A 13,347-nucleotide genomic window follows, 5' to 3' on the forward strand; every position below is an offset into this window, starting at 1 on the left:
AATAATAATAATAATAATAGGAACATCTGAATGATCATTTTGAATATTGTGAATTATTTAAGAAACAAAGATGTGTCCATCAGAACCCAAAGTGTCAAAGTGAGCTGAAGTCGTCGTCCTCATCCCGGCTCCTGGCCTCTCCGCCCTTCAGGCCCCGCCCTCACCGGCGGCATCAGTGACTCCTGTGAGTTACGCAGCTGGAGGCAGCTCTTCCTTCCAGCATCTTTCTGGAAGCGCTGAGTGTGCGCAGGGGCAAGAGCGCGCGTGCGAGAGAGACAGACTCTTTACTGAAGGTGCTCAGCAGGAGGAACAGCAGAGATGGGAGTCAGAGACACACAGCACTTCTGGGGACTGGCTGTCCTCATCCTGCCTGGTAAGAATAGGGACCCTCACTGTAGCAGGGTATGTGTAAATGCTTAATAGTTTACTGAAACACAGACAGTTTATTGAACACCAGAAAAGAAAATAAATTTTCTGAAATTATTTCCTGTTTTTACCTGTTTCTCTAGCCAGAACAACACATTAAATGTATTTTGATAACTGGAATACTATTGGATGTGGTGACTGCAACTCTAAGACAAATTCTGTTCTTATTGTTTTGTTTTTTTTTTTGTTGTTGTTTTGTTTTTCTGTCAAAAGGTAACTTTACCTTTTTTCCAGGGAAAATGTATTGCATTTCCAGATCATAATTTTTATAGATTTGTGCATTGTTGGTTTGGACCAATTGGCTCATATATGTGTATATAAAATAAAATAAATATCCACATTGTCTTTTATGAACACTGCTTGTCAGGGTGCGTGGTGGGTTAGGACCCAAACACAGAGGAGAAAAACTCAAAACTCCCAAATGGTAACTGAAACAAAGACTTTACTTAAAACCAGGACATAAGGGAACAAAAGGCCTCACAGGGCAACTCTTCACAAACAAAGGAAAACTTCAAAACACAGAACACAAAGAAACCCCAAGAATCAAAAAAACCCATAACAATGGAACATGGGCAGAACATGGCCAGAAGCACACACTAACAACAACCAGACACCAACCAACAAGGATCCAGCACCTGAGTCCAGGAGACGGGAACTTAAATAGACAGACACTGACGAGACACAGGAGGGCACCATGAACAATCAGGCCATGGAAAGGGAAGGGAAAACGAGACAGCCAGAAAACAATGATTGGACAATTGAAAACAATCATACAATTAAACAGGGGGAGCAGGACACAAAACAGAAGTGGCGGCCCAACAAGGAAAACACAGACAGGAACACAGAACCATGACAACTACTATGTGTAATAACAATACATTTTTCAGAAAAGGAGCGCTGAACCATTTCTGCTTTGGTACTGCATCCCTTCTGAGTACTCCTAAACAGTGTTTGTGAGGCATACAGGGAATGGTAGGAGTCCATTTAAGGCAAAATAATATTTATACATAATATTCAGACTTACTACTAGAAGTGTAAGTTAAACATTTATAAATAATGTCAATTCTTATTTCTAGAAGTATGATCACAATTTTATTTTTCTTTTATTTTAGAATGAGTAAATTACATGAGTAAATTTTCACACTGAGAAGCTTGAGATAAATAGCCCCTGAATAGCTGTGAAGGAAAATGAAAGATGATCTAAAGTACAATTTTATTGATACATGACTCCCATTTAATTTTATTTTGTCCTAAAAATGTCTCTATAAATTCATTGTAAGAAAAAAGACTACTGTTGATCTAAATTTAACACATGCACATGTATTTCTTATATTAGTTACAAACAGTTGCTAACAAATGTATCACAAAATATGAACTAAATAACTTCTATATTTTACAAAACAATAAACACATCAATATAATTCATTTTCAGCAAGGTACAATGTAGTTTGCAAGGTAGATGTCTTTATCTTTTTAAAAAACGAGAGCGGTTCATCTTCAGGTTGCCTGCTGATTGAGGTGGCATATCCAGAAAAGGCACAATTAAGATACACAATGATGTACCCCATAGTATGGAAATTAATACAACTAGTCCCACCTATGGCTGGAAGCACCACAGGATGATGCACTCGGCCAGATATTCGCAAAGGAAAGGAAGGTTTGTTGCACTAGTGATCCTTTGTACAAATGTATATCTGCAGTCTGTCTGCACCAGCTGTGGATGAAGAGCTGTCCTCCAGAACAATGATTACGCAGCTTAGCTGCTGGACTGCAGAGTGAACGAAGCCGCAGGTGATTGTTCACAATTTGAAGGACAGCTTCTAGTTTTCTCTTTCCTAAATTAATGAGAGTTCTGGTGCATGTGAGATGCTTGAATAACCATGTCTCAGACAGGGTAGTCCAGACCCTCCCTTGTAGTCTTGGAGTATGTTTCATATTTAATATTGTATGCAAGTGGACCATCAATAGCAAAACCAATGTAGAAGGACACCTTCTCTGTGCTATACCCACTTCTGACTCCACCGAGGTAAGCTGGTCGCACTGGGATTTTTAGTTTGCCATAATTTATGTAAGCCTCTCCGTTCTCAATCATTCCATTCACTCTGAGTAGCCTTTCTTTGATGAGATCCTCCTGAAAGATTTCTGCACTCTGCCAAAGGGCATTGCGTTGTCTCATGTTGGGAAAGCATTTGTCAAGGTCAGATTTGGGAACAAGCCTCTTTAGTCCCTCAGATTTCCCCAGGTAGAAGTGAGCAATCGTATTTCTTTTACGGAACAAGTGTGACAACTTTTTGTGGGATTATTTTCGGATTGAGTTCACATAGACTGCGATGTTGGCGTCAGTCATATTCTTCTCTGGCCAAAGCAAAAGCAAGCACAGGTAGTATGGCTCTGGATGGGGGTGTTGTGTTCCCACATCTTGCAAGATTTCCATAAGAAGGCCAGTCATGTCCTTGCAGCTCTGCACATATTTCGATTTAGGCATAGTGAGGTTGAGTATTATGTTTGCTAGGATGTAATTGGTTTTATCTTTGGTAGTTCTTGTCTCAGAATTGTCATGTATAAATTTGTAGCATTCAGTGATCTTCTCTATAATCTTTTCATTGCTGTCCTCCAAGTACTGCAGTAGCTCTGGGAAACTGTCTGCTTTGTTTTCCTCCAGGAACATCCTGCATTCTTGAATCTCCAGATTTAGGCTGAGTTTTGGTTTATTTCCTCACTCATTGTATCTCTCATTACATTACATTCATTTGGCAGACGCTTTATCCAAAGCGACGTACAAGAAGTGCATTTTCATGATCGTAGACAACTGCTGAACACGGGTTCAGTAAGGTACAATTACTTATTTTGTACAGCTATTTCTAGCCGAGAACAATGAACACTATCCTGGTCTAACATCTGCAAAGCCAAACTAGGCAGAAGAATAAGCTACAGTATTAGGACAAATACAATTTACCAAGAAGTGCAGGGATGGGGCAATATATATATATACACAGCATGGTGGTGGTTATTCTAGATATAGTCTGAAGAGATGAGTCTTCAGGCCACGGCGGAAGATGGATAGTGAGGGGGAGGTTCGGAGAGGGACGGGGAGTTCGTTCCACCACTGGGGAGCTAGGGTGGAGAAGCTCTGTGATCCCTTTGGGCGGGTGGGAGGGGTTGCAAGACGCCCTGCTGCCACAGAGCGGGGTAGTCGAGCAGGAACATATAATCTGTTGACTGACAGAACAGCGAGAGGTACCTTTTAAAGTGTTCTGAGATTCTTTTCCTGCTCATTGATTCTTTGTCTTTTAAGTAGGTGAAGTACATCTCAAAAAAATTAAATATTTCTTTTACTCTTGATTTTAAAAAGGTGAGGAAGTGTGTATGTTTTTCAAGAACATCTGAAAACTGGTTGTAGGAATCATAGTCATCAGTGAGAATGTGCCTTATTGGCATGCTTCCATTTAGAAAGCTCTGCATGTATTTGTTTGTCATTTGGTCATTCTCTTTGAAAAATGGAAGACTGCACATAATTTCAAAGACTATCATGGCAGTATCAATCTCTCCCATGTAGCCAGATATATTATAAGACCTCTGCCTCTTCATGTGGTCTTCAGATTCTGGTACCATATCAGTCTTTGCCAATTCTTGAGCCCTCTGAAAAGCTTTTGTAGCCTTGCTAGCCAAATCAAGGTATACCTCCAAATCATCTGGGGTAATACCATTTTCCTGTGTATTTGCCTTCTCAAATTTGTATTTTAGCTCACTTTTGGATACCTGCCCTGTTGTGTCAACAGTGTAGGAATTTTCTTTGATATTCTTTGCATCATTTGCAGAAACATATGCTTTGGTAAAGTCTTTCTCTATGAGGTACAGGTGTCTTGCCAGAGTTTGAGGTATGGCAGCACAGTTCTGAAACCTTAGAGATGCTATTTCAAAGATATGTTGGATTTGTTGTGGCTCTTCAGCTTGGATTTGTTCAATCAAAGGAGAAAACAATGTGTGTTTTTCACCACCTTCTTTCTTCAGTTGCCTTGTGATCAACATGCTATAGATCGAGTCCATGAGTGTGTTTTTTCCCATTTCAGTGTTGAAGAACAAGTCATTATTTAGTAAGTCAATGACAATTTCACTTTTGGATATTTTGTATTGCTTTCCCAACTCTTCCAGACACTGAATGGCAATGCGTTGATGAAGGATACGGATGGCGGTGTACGTACCATCTACCTCAGGCTTGAATCGAGTTAGCAAGGTTGAATAAGGCTCCATTCTTTGCTCTACAGTTTCTCTTGATGTCAACATGTGTTTGATTCCAAGAAAAGTCTCACAGACAGACAGAGAAATGCTTGAATTCGCTACAAATGTATTCAGCAATGCCAAAAAGGAAAGCATCGCTGCTTGTTTACTACTAACATCAAGATTCTTCAGAGTGTTGGAGACTATGCTTTCAGTGTATTCATTGCTGAAGTTCGTCTTCATGATCATGAAACTATAGAAGTTTTCAGGTTTCTTGTGATTTTCTTTGAACTCTTGAAGCTTTTCTTCAAACAGATCCTGCTCGATTTTAGACAGTTCATTCGTAATGTAGATACTTTCAATGATACTGGTTCTGTACCGCTCTTTTGGATTTTGCGAACGTACACAGTTCAGGATGATGACAAGTGGGCTGGAAGATTTTTCATCTACTGTTCTTCGTATACAGTTTTGCAGCTCCAGTGTATTTTCTGTTTCCTCTGAGTCATCCACCAATAAGAGGACAGGTGTTTGGTATGACACATCAGTCTTCCCACACTTCATCAGATGTTTGACTTGAAGGGCCACGTCACTTTTCGCAGTGGTGTTGTCCATCAATATTGCACATCTGAATTCTTTTCGCAGGTTCCACATGACATGCATGGCTAAGGTGGTTCCTCCACAACCAGGGTGGTGAAAGAGATTCAGCATTACACATGGAGATGTGGGATCTTTAGTCCTTACTGTTCGGATCATAGATTTCAGTTTTTCATATTTGTCTCTCTTTATGAAAGCCTTAGCCTTGGGTTTCTCTGAGAAGTAGAAGTTCCAAAACTGTACTTTACTTCCACGGTAAAATTCTTCCTCAGTTTTGATTCTGAATTTTTCGAATTCTTCACTGCTTTCATCATGGATGTTCTCACATTCGTTTTCACACAGAATTCTCAGAGCTGTCATAATGTCTTCATCCTTTTGCTCAAGGAAAACTGAGCTGGAACTTCTACGGACTGTCTGTGTTCCTGGATATTCGGTTTCCTTTGTTTCACAGGCCTCCTGAAATGAAGCCATTTTTTCCTTCTCATCTTCATCTTTGTCATCAATGTCCTGTGAACCAGTATTTGTAGGGTCAGGTGGTGATTTCTTCTTCTCCTTCTTCTTCTTAGATATATTTTTTGCTGTCCTGTTGTGTTCTTGGCTTGAGATGTCGTGGTCCTCAACAGTCCTTATGTCTGAACTGAATCTAGCTGTCAGAGACTGAGACGGTGTTGATTGATCCACAGTTGGGCTAATATCTTTCCTGGATTGTCTTCTCTGTGTTTCTGAGTGAGACTGTATTGTTTGATCTGATTGCCTTTTACGTTCGTCCAGTTTTCCCATAATTTTCACAGCTGGGCCATGTTTTATACCCAGTTCCAGAAGGTGTTTTTTTTCAAAGTGAAGTAATTCTGCCCCTGACACCCCTTTTTCATATAAGGCATCTGCATATCTGTAGTAAACCTTGAGGTCATCTTTTAACCACTGAAAGACATGTTCCTTACTCCATTCTTCAATTTTGGAAGGAAGTTGTTCAGGTGAATGGCTCATTGTGTCTCAGATCTGATCAAAAGTATGAACAGCAGTGAGTTCATAGCTGAAATGATTCCATTCTAATTATCAGTTGTAAAGGGTACAGTTGAGGCCACAAGTTTACATACACCTAGGCTAGAGACATTCAAACTCAATTTTTCACAACTCCACACATTCCATGTTACCATGCATTTCCTGTGTTAAGTCAATTAGCGTATCTACTTTATTTCTATAAGAGGTCATTTCAAAATAATAGCTACGAGACAGATTTATTTTAGCTTTCATGGACTAAATCAGATTTTCAGTGGGTCAAAGGTTTACATACATTTTGCTAGTATTTGGTAGCATTGCCTTTTAATAGCCTAACTTGAATCAAATGCTTGGGGTAGCCTTCCACAAGCTTCTCACAATACTCACAATACAAAACTTTGTTATGGCCAATGTTTGTTTCATCTGATCAGAGAACACTCCCCAAATGGCTAGGTCTTCGTCCTGGTGATCACCTGCAACCTTCATTCTGGCTTTTTTATGCCGGTCTTGGAGTAGGGGCTTCTTCTTTGTGCAACGGCCTTTCAGGCCATGGCAATGTACCATTCTCTTAATGGTGGATGTAGATACTTTGGTACCTGATGCCTCCAACTCCTTCACCAGTTCTTTTGTTATTGTCTTTGGGTTCAGTATAACCTTTTTGAACAAAGTTTGTTCAGCCCTGGGAGTTAATTTGTGCCTCCTTCCTGAACAATTTAGTGTTTGTGAGGCCCCAAGATTTTTATATTTGCATTCAAATGTTTGCACAGATGCTCGTGGTACCTTCAGTTGTTTGGCTGAGTTGCTTGGATTTTCCCATGGTATCAATGGCAAAAAGGTAGTGGCTGTAAAGGTAGGCCCTTAAATGCAGTACTTAAACTTTTGATCCACTGGAATTCTGATATAGTGAATTAAAGCAAAAATAAAGCTGTCTCTATTCGATTGTTTTACAATTACCAAAGATGTGAACAAAGTAGATCCTCTAATTGATTTGCCAAAAAAAGTGTATGGTAACATGGAATGTGCGGAGTCGTGAAAAACTGAGTTTGAATATCTTTAGCCTAGGTGCATGTAAACTTTTGGCCTCAATGTTTCTAAAAATGCTTGCAGCAGGTACTATGAAAACCTATACCTGTTGCCATTATAATATATTATGTACCATGTGGTGTACTTACCAGTCAGTTGTTGAATCTGTATTCAAACTCATTCACTTTCTTGTTGGCATTTTCTTCTGTAAAAGGAGGGAATGTTACATGTTAAGAGACAGTTCGCAGTTTTTAGACCCAGAGTTTCTCCACACGAGTCAGATAATAAACTGGGGACATGTCGAGCTCAAAGCACTCAAAGATCACGTAGCTCACTCTTTGTCAGCTGTTACCTTTTTTAGCCATATACAATTGATTTAATGAATCACCACCTGACAGCTATTTAATAAAAACATTATCAATAAACCAAACTTAAACAAACACAGCGTCATGTGTTTATTTCCTTGCATAAATACATATCTTGTGATCAAAATGTGTCAACATAGCAAGAAAATGCATTTTTAGATTCTGAGACCCCATTAGACCAATGTTATTTGGCTACCAACGGTCATGGCTAAAAGAGATTGAGCTACAAAATTAGGAGGACTTGAACCCGACATGTACCCCAATTTATTATATAATTTGTGGTGAGAAACTCACAAAAAATGCAAACTATGCCTTTAAACACATAGTGTTATATATTATATGTCTATACTGTAATATGTATATGCATTATTCCGTTCTGTTTCTGCATATTCATTTGTGTACATTTGTATAACCGTTATACAATCAGTGAAGTGTTTCCATTGCATCATAATGCAAGAAAAAGCATTACATTAACTTATGTAGTGATGCTTAATTGTTAGAAAAGCCTTTTTAAAATTCAATGTCTAACATGGGCCTGCATATATCCAATTCCTGCCCTAATTTGGGATGTTCAAACTGTAGCTGCAATCACAGCCACATTCATGCGTAAACCCCACTGCCAATTTTTAGTGTGGACAACCGTGGTTCCCCACCAAAACTCATGGTGTCGCCAGCTGCTTTTTTTGACATTGCAGACTATAGCCAAGCTTGCACAGAGTAGAATTGGAAGAATATCTTTCATTAACAGCTTGGATAAGCAGTCCACGAGCACCCATTCGGAGGGGTCGCAGTACAGTGATGAACCGCAGACCCCTCACCGACTGCACCCTGCCATTGCCAAGTGTGCATCACCCTGTGGAGCTACTGGCTACATTCAGCACTGGCATGATCCATAAGGCTCATCCATGTACCACAATGTAGTGCCTTAACCAAATGAGTCATCTAGCATCTCAGAATAGCCATATTTTGAGCTGCAGTTTCCTTAGCAAAACAATTATACATATAAAAGAGTTTGATGGAACTTTCCATTTCATTATATTTTGTGCCTGACAGGTACTAAGAATTCCGTAGGCCCTATTCATGGAAAGGTGAGGTCCTTTTCATTTTACATTGATACATTTTTCCCATGCTAACCCCACTTAACCCAATGACATGTTGTACTTGTTTGTGAAATTATGCTGTGCACACACAAACATCAATGAGTTTTTATGAAAGGAATTTAACTTTAATTGGCATCTCACGACAAACAATACACTGCACCTTTCTTTCCATATATGGTATACCTACCGTCCATGTCCAATATAGTTGCAGCTTACGAGTTTTCATGAGATCTTGTCTGGATGTTCATTTGCTAAATGAATGATGCTTGGATACATGTAGTGACACATTCCTCTTAAACCAAGTGCCTGGTCTGCTCTCTCACTCTTGTAACAGTGACAGTCAGGTTGTGATTTGTTATATTATAATGAGTGTTATTTGCATCTCTCCAGCCATGTGTTGTTTTCCTTATATATGTCAACTGAATCCTGTTTGCATGCTCCGTTATTTGGCCTAAGGGATACACTGTGTTGGGGAGTGAGGTGGGCACTGGTGGATCCAACAGATGGAATGAGTGGATTTGGGTGCTGGGGTTGAGTTTGCAGTATGTTAGACTAATGCAACATGCTGCAAACTAACCCCAGCCTGCTTAATAATTTGTCAGGAGCTTCCCTGGGGTATGTTTCCACTTCACAATGAGGCAATGGAACTACTGTGCTTGTTTAAACCTGAAGCAAATATGCATTTGCATACCATAGACATGGAATATGAACATACAATGGTACACAAATGTGCATGGGATCCATGAGCATTCCATAAGCATTCCACTTTATTTAAAAAGAGGAATCACAGATGATGGCATATTAAAGGCTTAATTGTGTGGCACTGTTAATTCAACAAAATTGAACAAACAGTGTTGATAGTAAATATTACATTACATTACATTACAGGCATTTGGCAGACACTCTTATCCAGAGCGACGTACAACAAAGTGTATAACCATAACCAGGAACAAGTGTGTTGAAAACCCTAGAGAGAAGTACCGTTCCAAGTGCAAGGAACAACCACATAGTTTAGCTTGGACCCTGTAGGTTAAACTGATTAACACTAGCACAAAGAACAGCAACAAAGCAGTTTATCCCACCAAAGTGCTCAGTGGATCGGAAAATTGAAAAAAGAGAGTAATTTTTGAACCAAATGAAAATCAGATTGAAATCAAAAAAGAAGGAACCCAAAGCCCAGTGATAATAATCCTGAGAAATATGGATAAGTTTATTTCCCCCGTGTGTGTGGTACTCTTATGTAAAAAGGGAGGAAGAGGGAGAATACCTTTTAAAAAGCCTTGGCTTGGCTCCTCCACTACACTACTGTAATACAATGTCATAGTAAAAAACCCTATTGGGTAACACTTTACTTGAAGTGGGTCTTATGTAGCACTCATAACACCTTTATAAGCACTAAATAATTGTTGTCAAAGGTTATAAGAATTATAACCACATTATAACAGCTGCCATAAGGTGTCATGATGCACTGAACAATGAACATCATCGTTCAGTGCATCATGAGACCTTATGGCAGCTGTTATAAAGTGGTCATAATAATTATGAATGCCTATGCCAATATTTATGACACATTATACAGTGCTTACAAAGGTGTTATGAGTGCTACATAAGACCCACTTCAAGTAAAGTGTTACCCAGTATTGGATACTGAGATGTATCCACTAATTTCAAAAGTATCAACTGCAATTCAGAAATGTTTTTGTTATTAATTTATGCTTTCTACAAGCTGGTTTGGATATCACAGGGAATTTCAGCAAAAGAGGAAAAAAACAAATAAAACTTACCTTAAGTCGTGGCTTCTATCAGCTACTTTTGGCTTTTTCACTGCTTTGATAACGCCAACAGTAACCTTCTGAAGAGGAACAGGAAGAAAACAGTTCAACTGCTGTGTATAGCGACATTTATATATGCTTGGACAGGGAAATCTCTCTTCCGCATTAACTTGGATTTGATTGTTGTCCCACAAGTTTGTTCACCTTAGTAAGGGAAGTTAGGTTTGATAAGAAGATTAGTTGTGGGGACAGTTCCTTCTTGGCAACCTTAATACTTCAAATATTTTTCTTCAAAACATTTCATCAAGTTGGAACTTCACCATCATGAGAACACATAATCTTACATTGTGTTTACAGGTGATAATAGATGGGAGGAAGGTATTGTCAAACCGGTTCTTCAATGTCAGTTTTAACGCATAACATGATCATTTGAAATGAAAGAAATGACAATTTTCTCTATTATAATAATACCTAATCTCTCATATATAATGTTTACAGGCTGCAATCAATGACGGAAAAAGGTTGTTCTGTGAATTATATTCTTTGAATGTTCTTATAATTTTCTTCATTCTTGAAAAAACTTTCAAGAATTAGTACCACGTTTGTACACAATGCTGTTCTTGGAATTTGAATTCTCACTAGAAGAAAATAATTGAAGTTGCTTCTGAAGACAAAAGCAGCTCAATTGTCCAGAAAAATAATATTGATACTAGTATGCATAATATCTTGGTCTAAGGGTGGAAGTTCTTTAATAAACATTAAAAGTGTTTTATTTTTCATGAATCACTTCTGCATAAGAGCACATTCTTTCATTCTTGTTCACCTTAGTAAGGTTAGCAAGGGTGTGGTGGAAGGCTGAGGTTACATTAAAAGGCAAATTTCACAGCTCAACTGGTGAAGAGGGAGTGCCAGGAGCATATTTGTTTTTACGATATTTTAAGGACTAATTAATGTTGAATGTCCCCTCCCTCATTCCTTGGTGGAAAAAACCTGAAATATTAAGGTATCAGTGCAGTGTCTTTTCAATCAACTAGTTTGGAAGTACAATACTTAAGTCACACCCTGGATTTGAGCCTAGTGGCAGTGTTGTCATGTTGCGTCCATTTAACTGATAGTTCATTCATAATTAATAGGTTTAACTTTAATTGGCATCTCACGACAAACAATACACTGCACCTTTCTTTCCATATATGGTATACCTACTGTCCATGTCCAATATATTTGCAGCTTATGGGTTTTCATGAGATCTTGTCTGTATTAACTAAATCTTTCACTGAATACAAAGTTGTCATAGCTCATTCAGTACAAATGTTACCTACATGCCTAAATGCCATATCATCATTTTTTTAGGTTTGATAAGAAGATTAGTTGAGGGGACAGTTCCTTCTTGGCAACCTTAATATTTCAAATATTTTTCTTCAAAACATTTCATCAAGTTGGAACTTCGCCATCATGAGAACACATAATCTTACATTGTGTTTACAGGTGATAATAGATGGGAGAAAGGTATTGTCAAACCCGTTCTTCAATGTCAGTTTTAACGCATAACATGATCATTTGAAATGAAAGAAATGGCAATTTTCTCTATTATAATAATACCTAATCTCTCATATATAATGTTCACAGGCTGCAATCAATGACGGAAAAAGGTTGTTCTGTGAATTATATTCTTTGAATGTTCTTATAATTTTCTTCATTCTTGAAAAAACTTTCAAGAATTAGTACCACGTTTGTACACAATGCTGTTCTTGAAATTTGAATTCTCACTAGAAGAAAATAATTGAACTTGCTTCTGAAGACAAAAGCAGCTCAATTGTCCAGAAAAATAATATTGATACTAGTATGCATAATACTAGTAGTCACACCCTGGATTTGAGCCTAGTGGCAGTGTTGTCATGTTGCGTCCATTTAACTGATAGTTCATTCATAATTATTAGGTTAAACTTTAATTGGCATCTCACGACAAACAATACACTGCACCTTTCTTTCCATATATGGTATACCTACTGTCCATGTCCAATATAGTTGCAGCTTATGAGTTTTCATGAGATCTTGTCTGTATTAACTAAATCTTTCACTGAATACAAAGTTGTCATAGCTCATTCAGTACAAATGTTACCTACATGCCTAAATGCCATATCATCATTTTTTTAGGTTTGATAAGAAGATTAGTTGTGGGGACAGTTCCTTCTTGGCAACCTTAATATTTCAAATATTTTTCTTTAAAACATTTCATCAAGTTGGAACTTCGCCATCATGAGAACACATAATCTTACATTGTGTTTACAGGTGATAATAGATGGGAGAAAGGTATTGTCAAACCGGTTCTTCAATGTCAGTTTTAACGCATAACATGATCATTTGAAATGAAAGAACTGACAATTTTCTCTATTATAATAATACCTAATCTCTCATATATAATGTTCACAGGCTGCAATCAATGACGGAAAAAGGTTGTTCTGTGAATTATATTTTTTGAATGTTCTTATAATTTTCTTCATTCTTGAAAAAACTTTCAAGAATTAGTACCACGTTTGTACACAATGCTGTTCTTGGAATCTGAATTCTCACTAGAAGAAAATAATTGAAGTTTCTTCTGAAGACAAAAGCAGCTCAATTGTCCAGAAAAATAATATTGATACTAGTATGCATAATATCTTGGTCTAAGGGTGGAAGTTCTTTAATAAACATTAAAAGTGTTTTATTTTTCATGAATCACTTCTGCATAAGAGCACATTCTTTCATTCTTGTTCACCTTAGTAAGGTTAGCAAGGGTGTGGTGGAAGCCTGAGGTTACATAAAAAGGCAAATTTCACAGCTCAACTGGTGAAGAGGGAGTGCCAGGAGCAT

At 38.1% G+C, this 13,347-nt stretch overlaps 1 protein-coding gene across 1 annotated transcript; it reads right to left on the reverse strand.

Annotated features, from left to right (window-relative positions):
* Positions 1-119: 119 nt before the first annotated feature.
* LOC118230981 (sterile alpha motif domain-containing protein 9-like) lies at positions 120-10,580 on the reverse strand. Its single transcript, XM_035424378.1, has 4 exons — positions 10,510-10,580; positions 7,410-7,465; positions 3,763-6,237; positions 120-236 (listed from the first exon to the last, which is right to left on the reverse strand). Exons 3-4 carry the CDS (start codon positions 6,223-6,225, stop codon positions 120-122), a joined length of 2,580 nt encoding a protein of 859 aa, XP_035280269.1. The 5' UTR covers positions 6,226-6,237; positions 7,410-7,465; positions 10,510-10,580.
* Positions 10,581-13,347: the final 2,767 nt, after the last annotated feature.

Source organism: Anguilla anguilla, chromosome 1 (genome assembly GCF_013347855.1).
Source record: "Anguilla anguilla isolate fAngAng1 chromosome 1, fAngAng1.pri, whole genome shotgun sequence".
Taxonomy (NCBI): Eukaryota; Metazoa; Chordata; class Actinopteri; order Anguilliformes; family Anguillidae; genus Anguilla; species Anguilla anguilla.

Bases quoted from the DNA above. Each gene is read 5' to 3' on its own strand.
- LOC118230981 (XM_035424378.1), bottom strand. From the start codon at position 6,225: ATGAGCCATTCACCTGAACAACTTCCTTCCAAAATTGAAGAATGGAGT. The intron at 237-3,762 runs GTAAAAGAAATA...GCGCACACTCAG, and splicing joins TCACCTTTTTAAAATCAAGA to CGCTTCCAGAAAGATGCTGG.